This window comes from Podarcis pityusensis, assembly GCF_964106645.2.
Source record: "Podarcis pityusensis genome assembly, chromosome: 13".
In the NCBI taxonomy this organism is placed as follows: domain Eukaryota; kingdom Metazoa; phylum Chordata; class Lepidosauria; order Squamata; family Lacertidae; genus Podarcis; species Podarcis pityusensis.
In genome coordinates, this window is record NC_138038.1 from 12750596 (window position 1) to 12760742 (window position 10147).

The 10147-nt window shown below is 43.4% G+C and overlaps 1 protein-coding gene across 1 annotated transcript; it reads right to left on the reverse strand.

Moving 5' to 3' along the window:
- Positions 1-604: 604 nt before the first annotated feature.
- Positions 605-6190, reverse strand: RPL23 (ribosomal protein L23). The gene is made up of 5 exons (XM_080977159.1): positions 6064-6190; positions 3593-3676; positions 2288-2416; positions 1370-1483; positions 605-730 (listed from the first exon to the last, which is right to left on the reverse strand). The coding sequence occupies exons 1-5, from the start codon at positions 6074-6076 to the stop codon at positions 648-650; spliced, it is 423 nt and encodes a 140-aa protein (XP_080833285.1). The 5' UTR covers positions 6077-6190; the 3' UTR covers positions 605-647.
- Positions 6191-10147: the final 3957 nt, after the last annotated feature.

A 10147-nucleotide genomic window follows, 5' to 3' on the forward strand; every position in this document is an offset into this window, starting at 1 on the left:
ATCACAGACAAGAAAGATGCAGAAGAACACTGGGCACGATACAGACTAGTGTAATGCCAAAGGCCAACCAGAACTGACACTTGCACAAGCTGGGAAATCACCGTAGAGTATGCTTATTCAACTGGTTCCACATACCCGTAACTGGATCACAGGATGACTTACAGATCAGCTAACCTTCCTGCACACTTGTTGCTGAAAGCAGTTCCCGAGTCTCAGAAGACTGATATTAAGGCCCTAAGGTCTAGGACACAAGCCCAAATCCTAGTGTTTTCTGGCAGACAGATGAATTGCAGGAAAGTTGCATGAAAGCATAATTTCACTGAACTGGGAACACATAGCAGGAAAGTTTAAACAAGAGGGATTACCCCCGTTACTGGACAAGTGAAAGGCCAACAGTTGAAAAGCTGTCCTTGTGAAGCTTTCAGACTATTTATTGCATTTACACCAGGGGACCAAGGCACACATAGGGGCACCCCGTTTTATCCCACCAACCCTATGAGATAAGATTGGGCTGGGAGAGTGATTGACCCAAGCTTTTCTGCTGTCTTCAGGACACTCACTCAAACACCTTACACAAATTGTGAAGTTGCTACAAGTCAACGAGTTTGGTACAACCACTTTTTTTATTGGACTTTTACAAGACAGGTTTATGCAATGCTGCCAGCGTTGGAGGCGATCCTGGGCCACAGATCTGCACATTCCTTGGCTACGGGGCCTGTGATAGCAGAGCCTGGAGGGGGCAGAAATTGTAAAAACCACCATTAAACACTGTCAAAGGAATTCCTATGAAACATATTTACTGAATTTGTATTTAATAAATTAGTCTTGAGAAGAAGTCATTAACACACTGGCACGGCAGCTTCAGCTGCAAAGCCAAACCTGAAGCAATCATTTCACAATATAGTCGACTCGCAATTTGCACTCTTTTTACTTGCGCAATTGCAGCTTTACAGCCGGTCAGCTACAATCGCACAAATTAAACACACGCAAGGGGGAGAGCTTAAAAGCTCTTTCCATGCTGGGTTTTCTCACTGCAGAAAGAGCTTTTAAGCACTTCCTCCACCTTGCTTACAAGGCCCTGGGATTTTGGTTTTGCCGGGTTTTGCCCAGGCTGTGGGCCTTCCAGAGACAGCTAAGCAAGTCTTTGGCGGCGGCGGCGGCGGGGGGTAGGACCACTGGCTTCAGAAAGGTAGGAATGGTCACATGGGGGCAGTTATGGGCTTGTTCTGATTATATGCAATTTCAGCTTCATGTGCAACCCCCCCCCCCCCAGAACGCAACCCCTGCCCACGCAAGTTGCAAGCCTACTGTGGGCTTTTGCGGGGGGATGAGACTCTTTTTGCTTCCTATCCCAAGTCAGCAACCATACCTTTCATTTCCCCTTTGTTGTTTACTATGACCCCCGCATTGTCTTCAAAGTACAAAAACACCCCGTCTTTTCTCCTATACGATTTCCGTTGACGAATCACAACTGCCGGATGCACTGCAGAAAGGAAGAGAAATTCAGTACGAGCTGCCGAATAAAGAATATGCAGCCAGCACAGGTACACCACAACCCTTGGGCTTAAACTCAAAGGTAATATGCACCCTCCTAACCATCAATTTCCTTAGGGTTCTATAGTTGATAGTGTATGTGTATGGATTATATAGGCTTAAGCCTACCATTTAATTCAATGAAAACAAGATGTACAGTACATAGCTTTCGGTGGACCTAGCCTTGGCTCTGAAGCACGATTTCTAATGGACAGGACATCAATGGCCAACATATTATTTAAACTACAGGACACAATACACCTTTTCTTGGAGCAAAATGTTTTTTTGAGTGCAGCATACATTTGGCTCTGGGTATAGCATCCAACACTAACATGAGGATCCACCTGCTCTCTGGGAGACTAACTCTAACACCACACACACACACACACACACACACACACACACACACCCTCTCCTCTCCTCTCTATATATATGCAAATAATTGTACATTGCATGACCACACATTATGCTCCTAGATAGTACTGAAGGACCTACTTAGCTGGTAAAAAATCTGCTTAATTGTGAATAACAGCCAATTTATGCGCATCCTGGAGACATATGAATTAGAACATAATTTAGGTCAAATATTTTCCATCATTTTAAAATGACTGCATTCTATCTCTCATCAACACAATCAAGGTCACAACACTGTTCTCCCTTATGATCAGCTATTTTCCCACTACCTGTAGTCCCTATGCAATTAACACAGTAAGGGGGCTTCAAATCCACGAATCCAGCTTCCTCCATCACTCACCTTTCTTCCTGAGCTCTGGTTTGCCTTTCTTGACAGTAGCCATTACCATGTCTCCCACACCAGCAGCCGGCAGCCTATTCAGGCGCCCCTTAATCCCTTTCACAGAGATGATGTATAGGTTTTTGGCCCCTGCAAAGGAAACAGAATCATCATCATTCTATTCACCCCGGAGCAAAGGTCAAAGAGACTTCCTCTTCAAGTATATGTGACACAACTGATTGAAGCAAAGCAGCACAAGCTGTCACCTCACCCAAAAGTTGTGCTATTGCTGTACCCTTCTACGACAACTCCCTGGGCCACGGGAAGGCAGACCCAACAAGTGCTTTTCAGAAGGGGAAACCTGCTGCTTCTGCCCAGTTATATTTTCGATGAGCATTGCTGTTTAGAGTCAGAACTGAATAAAGGCCGCTCCTTCTCACAAATTCAGAATGGAAAGAGATCAAGGCAATGGAATTCACTTTTACCTCTCTCTCCCCAGCTAGGATCAAGAACCCATACATCGCCCTTCGCAGAAGCCACACCACGATATGCCACCATTCTGACTGAACAAAATGCCAGCAAACATCTACACCAACCTAAGAAGAATAGATTCAGGTAGGTCTGTTGGTCTGACGCAGTCGAAATGTATATAAAAAATTGTCCAGTAGCACCTTAGAGACCAATTAAGTTTGTTCTTGGTACAGTGGTACCTTGGGTTACATACGCTTCAGGTTACAGACTCCGCTAACCCAGAAATAGTACCTCGGGTTAAGAGCTTTGCTTCAGGATGAGAACAAAAATCATGCTGTGGCGGTGCGGCGGCAGCAGGAGGCCCCATTAGCTAAAGTGGTGCTTCAGATTAAGAACAGTTTCAGGTTAAGAACAGACTTCCGGAACAAATTAAATACTTAACCCGAGGTACCACTGTATAAGCGTTCGTGTGCATGCACACTTCTTCAGATAAGAGGAATAGTAAGTTGCATGCTGATCAATGCACCTTAGGGAAGCTTCTTCCAACTGCCTCCACCCCCTTCTGCCCTGATGCTTGCAACCCAAAATTCGAAGGTAAGCTAGAGCTTAGGTTGGCTGGCAGCAGCTCCCAAGAATCTCAAGACTGCTGGATTTCTCATCCCAGCTGGAGATGGCGCAGATTGAACACAGAACCTTTTACAGACAAATCATAGAAGAACACTTGTACCTTTCCACAGTTGCACAGCAAAATTCTATAACAAGCAAAAAAATTTCAGCACCTCAGCTTTTCTTGTAATACAGCTTAAAGAAGAACAAGTGGGGTGTACTATATTATTTTTTTCAACTACTACATACCAGTGTTGTCTGCGCAGTTTATAACAGCTCCCACAGGGAGACCAAGGGAGATGCGAAATTTCGCACCAGACGAACCACCACGTCCTGTTATGGAGACAGGGATGAAAGACATACAGTTAGCCCAAGACCCACGCAACATCTACCACTTTTTAAGGTCTGTTTCGCTTCTCCCAAAACAGTGAAGGGTTTTCTCCACCCACAAGCCCCTTTTATACGCAAAACCACTCTTTCATCACCGCTGCCATGACCAACTGCTGTCTTGTTCAGCTCCAATAAGCTGTACCGGTCTATTAAGATGAAATAAACGACGAGTTTTAAAGAGTGATGCGCGAAACCTAAGCAGTTTCATGCATGGCTACTTAAAACTTGATATTCAATTTTGATAGAAGAAAACTTTCAGCTCTTTTAAAGTTATAGTATATTAAGTTAAAGGATCATGAGAAAATAAAGAGGGAAAGAAATTGCTGACCTAAATAATTGAACTAGAATACAAAAAAGGGAGGCATGAGGAGGTCAGGGAAACAAGGATATGAATGTAAGCTATGGAAAGATTGATTCGTTTTTCTTTTTGTTCTTTTTAAGTGTCTTTTATTCTTTTACTCTGTATTTTGTATTTTTACTTTTTGTTTTTGTGTAACTCTTGTATTCTCTGAAATTTTAATAAATATCATTAAAAAAAAAGAAAAGAAAACTTTCAGCTCTTCAAAACGAAAGAAATAAAAGAAAACCTACTACATACGTCACACCGCCCAGGGAAACCCACCCTGTTCACCAGGTATGGGGAAACGGTGCGCTCCTCCAGATTTTGTGGAATACAATCTCTGTCACTCCTGGCAATTTGCCACACGGGCTGAAGATGATCACCGGAGTCCAATAATGTTCCGAGGGCCACAAGTTTCCATACTTGATCCAGAAACACTGGGGAGGCCCAACTACTATGTATTTTAACATGAAATAAGCAAGATTAAGGCTTACGGCTCCTGGTTGATAAACATGATTGTACTGTATGCCTCTTCTTTCTTTCTTTAATTTTATATATATATATATATATATTATATTATATATATATTAACAGCACCAACAATTGACACAGAATTGTAGCGCTGGAAAGGATCCTGAGGATCATAAAGTCCGCCAATGCAGGAATCTTCCGCCCAATGAGCGGTTTGAACCCACAACTGCCTGGTTCCTTACAGAATATAGACCTTTGGGAGCTTACAATCTGAAATCCCACAGGAGGGAAAATAAAGGTAAGGGACCGGAGGTAGCAGTAAACAGGGGGGAAATTATTTTTAAATGAAAAACTATCGTTTTAACTACGATAGAGAGGGCGAAATGGCTGCTGAGTGATGCTGTCAACTTTACAACTTATAAAGTTGCTCTTGCAGCTAGGAAGATCAGGGCAAAGAATTTTGATAAAATAGCCATTAATTGTAGGTCTGATTTACACAGTTCACACGAGACTCTCCTCTATTTTATCTGTCCTTATACCGAACATTTCTGTGAGATTTGGATGTGGTTTTATTCTATATTAAGCGTCTGCAGATGTTTTGGATGGCTAGCACAATAGAAGCTGGATTTTTAAACTTAGGCTTTAAAAAACAACAACTATACATGCTTAAGATCAGGGAAGTTTTTAATGTGTGACATCTTAGTGTATTTTTGGTTTTTGTGGAAGCAGCCCAGAGTGGCTGGGGAAACCCAGCCAGATGGGCGAGGTACAAATACATTATTATTATTATTATTATTATTATTACTACTACTACTGTATTATTATTATTATTATTATTATTATTATTATCATCATCATTATCATCATTACAGGAAAATCCAGAGCAGGGCAGAAGCTACTACTACTACTACTGTATTATTATTATTATTATTATTATTATCATCATCATCATCATTACAGGAAAATCCAGAGCAGGGCAGAAGACCAGGCGACCTTATTCTGGGAAGAGGATATAGCACCCCACATCCTAAAAGCGCTCTAGAAATTGCGAATCCTGCCCAAGTCTTCCTCTTAGGCCTAAGGCCAAGTACACGTATTTTGAGTGCATGTCCTTCCTCTGCTACCCCAGAACCCTTTTTTCTTAATTCTCCTCCAGCAGGGACGTGTATATTTGCTCGCTAAGTCTGTACAGCTTCACGGGCGCGGACACGTCTAGGCACCCTCTCCTTAACAGCACGTCAGAATGCGGCTCAAGGCCCTGAAACGCGTGCTTGCGAGGGTGCCAGCGGGGCCCTTAAGCAACACCTCTCTCCCACCCGACCCAACGCTTCCTCTGGATTTCCAGGGTCCCCTTCCCCGCACCCCACGGTATTCCACGCGGAAATACCCAGCCCCCGTGGCAGCCAAGGTCCCCACGCGCGCAACCCGCCACCAGGCGTCTCCTTATCCCCGCCGAAGCGCCGGGATGGAGACGGATTCCGCGCCACCCGCAGCCCAGGCTCAGCAAGCTAGGCCTCACCTCGCTTGGACATCTTGCGCGGCCGGCGGAAAAAAATGAAAAGGAAGCGCAAGGCCTGCCGGGAGAGTTAGTAGTTTTTCCTCGGGAGGCGCCCGCGTCACGTGAGGCGGCGCCCCTCTCACGTGACGGCGGAGGCGGAAATCCAAAAGCGCCGGCCGCAGCGCCACCTAGGGACCCGCGCCTTTAACTGCAGCCGCTCTTCCCCTGCAAAACCCTATCCTGTTTCTCCGCGTGGTTTACTTGGAAGCAAGCGGACGCACCGCTGACTTCAGTGGGCGCTGCTCCCGTGTAACCGAACAGAACCGTGCAGCCTTTAAAAAAAGGGCTTGAACTGAAATGGAATGATATTTTGATTGATTGATTGATGGATGGATGGATGGATGGATGGATTGATTGATTGATGGATTGATGGATTGATGGATGGGTGGATGGGTGGATGGGTGGATGGGTGGATGGATGGATGGATGGATGGATTGATGGACTGATTGATTGATTGATTGATGGATTGTAGACCCAGGGCGGTTGTCGGACTAGATGATCGACCCTACAAATCGACTACTCTTGCGGTTTCATAAATTATAATAAGTGATGTTAGTCGTTTTGCAAGCCACCGCCACCAGCGAGCATGTGCAGAGTGACTTGCGGTTCGCCCCCAAATGTTCTGGAGCTGCCTAATTCCACGCTGTCCCGAGACTTTGGGACAACATATGAATGAATGAAAGCAGCTGATCGTCTCTTTGAGCATCCGGATCATAAAGTGGGAAGTGACCCGGCGCAGGGGTCATCTAGTTCTAGTCCAACCCCCTGCAATGCAGGACTATTTTGCCCGAGTCGGGATTCGAACCCAGGACCCAGAGGTTAAGACTCTCACGCTCTACCCTGTACTGATCGCAACTTGAAAGCAGCTCACTTATATCTGGGACTGGGGACTAAAGACTTCTCAGGAGGAGCCCGCCTTAAAACCTTCAATTTATATTTTATATAAATTGATTTTTTAAATATATAAATCCTTTCTATGCCGTTTTCATTCCAACGCATCCCAAGGCGGCTAGAAACAAACAACAGTATAATAGTGCATCGCAAGTACATTGATCATAAAATATAACCAGCAAATCACTACTGAAATAATAAATAATAATAATAATAATAATAATAATAATAATAATAAATTAATTAATTTATACCCCGCCCATCTTGCTGGGTTTCCCCAGCCACTCTGGGCGGCTTCCAACAAAACACTAAAATATAAATAACCTGTTAAACATGAAAAGCTTCCCTAAACAGCATATACAAAGCGCAGCAATTGTTAAACATAAATAAAGCTTTTACCCTTTTTTTTTTTTAAAAAAAGTATCTTAAATCGGGAATCAGTTGCTCCCCAATGAGTCACTAATTGTCTAAATTTGGGGACCGTAACCAGCTTTTGTTGTAACCGAATTAACGTTTAGCAACAATTCTTTGACGTTTGGTGCACCGGTGCTTTGCACGCTCTGGCATTAGAGGGCGTTTCTCTGCTAAATCTCCGTTAATCCCTTTTGGAAAGAAAGACTCGATTTTCGAGTTTGGTTTCCTTACGTTGAAGTCGAGCATGTTGCCGGAAGAGGGGGTATAGCTCAGTGGTAGAGCATTTGACTGCAGATCAAGAGGTCCCTGGTTCAAATCCGGGTGCCCCCTGGAAGGATTTTTTGTTCTTTTGATTGCCAATTTAAGAATTTGCAAGCGTAACGTTTAGGAATCGACTCAAAAGCCATGCAAAAAGCTTAGAAAAGCAACATGTCCGTTTGAGCAGGAGGAAGCTTACAGGATCGCAATGCACTACTGTGCCATATTCTCAAATTTTGTATTCTTGCCTGAATTTACCTGGAATTACACTCAGGTTCAGCAGCCACAGTCATAAATAAAAATTCTGGCCTCGTCGATCGACTAATTAATCCTTGCTCCCTTTGTTTCCATGCAAGGCTCGTTTTGTTTTTAAGCTGCGTGGTGGAAAGAAATCCAACAGGTGAGGATTTCTTTATCACACCTGCTTGTCGTGCAGTCACTAAAAAATACCATATCCTTGGCCTTTGGATGGGAGCAGAGTATTCATATTGCTTTTATGTATGTATTTACCGGTATGTATATTTTTTTACTGAATTTATATCCCATCCTATACCAGGAGGTCTCAAGGCAGTTCACAGAAAAGATCAACATAAAAACCACAAAATAAAAATAACAACCCAATTAAATCCCCCTCCAAAGAAAAAAGAGACATATTTTAAAAAGGGCATAGGATGTCAATCAGATCAAGCAAAGGCCTGGTTAAAAAGGAACATTTTTGCCTGGCGCCTGAAAGGTGTATAATGAAGGCGTCAGGCCAACTTCCCTGGGGAGAGCATTCCACAGACTGGGACCTTAGGACAGCTCTTGAGAATCTTTTTACACCAGCAGGTCTTTGCAGCTGTTTAAACCGATTAACCAGCCACTTTAATGATTATTTGGATTCTTTTTAAAGGGTGTTTTATTTTTAGCTGTACATTGCCCTGATATTTTATGATATGGGAGTGCAGAAATGCTTTGGATTAAAAATAAATAAATCGATGCATTATGGCAGGGGTCCCCAAACTAAGGCCTGAGTGCTGGATAAGGCCCAAGGGACTCGTTTATCCGGCCCGCGGCGACCGCCGCTGCCCGCTCTTTTTTTTTTAAATAGATTTTTTATTAGATTTTCCACAGTGATAACACAAACCACAAAGTAAAATGATACATGAAAACACAAAAAAAACACACCAAAAAACTTAATTCTTCACAAATCCAACTTTTTAAACATCTTGGTTAACTTCCTCAAATCTCTCCCTTCTGAGTTTCTTTGTAATTAAAAGTAACAGCTTTCCAATGTCATTATTAAACTAAAACAATTTCCAATTACAGTCCATCTTATTTACTTTTCTTAACATTCTAAATCCCATTTATTTAATTATAACTTAGTTTAATCCTAGGCCTATTTGTTTCTTTCAAGTAATTTCTAATTTTTTATATTACAATATTTATTCAAATAGTCCTTAAATTTCCTCCAATCCTCTTGCAACTCCTCTTCTTTCTGGTCGCGGATTCTTCCAGTCAGGCCAGCTAGCTCCGAAAAGTCCATCATCTTCATCTGCCAATCTTCCACTGTTGGTAGTTCTTGTGTTTTCCAATTTTTAGCAAGTAATATTCAGGTGGCCATTGTGACATACAAAAATAATTGAACATCTTTCTTGGGCACCACTGCCCACTCTTACCGGCGCTGCACTGCACTGCACTGCACTGCACGGCTGCCCACTTCCGGGTCAGAAGAGCACTGGAAATAGCTTGTGCACACGCGCAAGCGTTATTTGTGCATGCGTTACTTGCGCATGCGCATACGTTATTTCTGGTGCACATCTGGGTCGGAGGAGGCCCATGCACATGCACACAAGCTATTTCTGGTGCTCCTCCGACCTGGAAGTGCGCCGGAAATAGTGTGTGCGCACGCATAAGGGCACACGCTCCCTCGCCCTCCGCGCAATCGGCGCTGGAGACATCAGCTCAAGGCGCGGTAAGTTTGCTGACCCCTGCGTTACGGGTTGTGTGTGCAAGGCTGAGAAAAGCACTTGCCTAAGGGCAGTGGAAGACAGGAGTGCCTGGCATTCTCTGGTCCATGAGATCACAAAGAGTCGGATACAACTAAACAACAACAAACCCAAACTCACCGTCGCCTTCAAATTTTCACCGCAGCTTCCAGCAGTGTGCTTGGAAGAAACAGAATGAGATGCATTTAATTTGCATGCAACTGTAAGGGGTTTTTGGGGGGGTTTTTAGCGAGGAAGTTCAGAGGGGGAAATACAGTACAGCAAATGTGTTTACAATAAAATTTCATCAACAGATGTTATTTAACCGCAGAACTATGAGTTGTGTGACAGTTATAGAATTGTCATCACCCCACACCATAATTTTGAGAATTTAACATGTACAGGCAACATGTGCAGCCTCTCTAAGGCCTGATATATGATGATTTTGCTGGGCTTCAGCTTCAGCTACCATAGGCATGGATAATGTAATAATAATAAAAAAGAGGCATGATGGC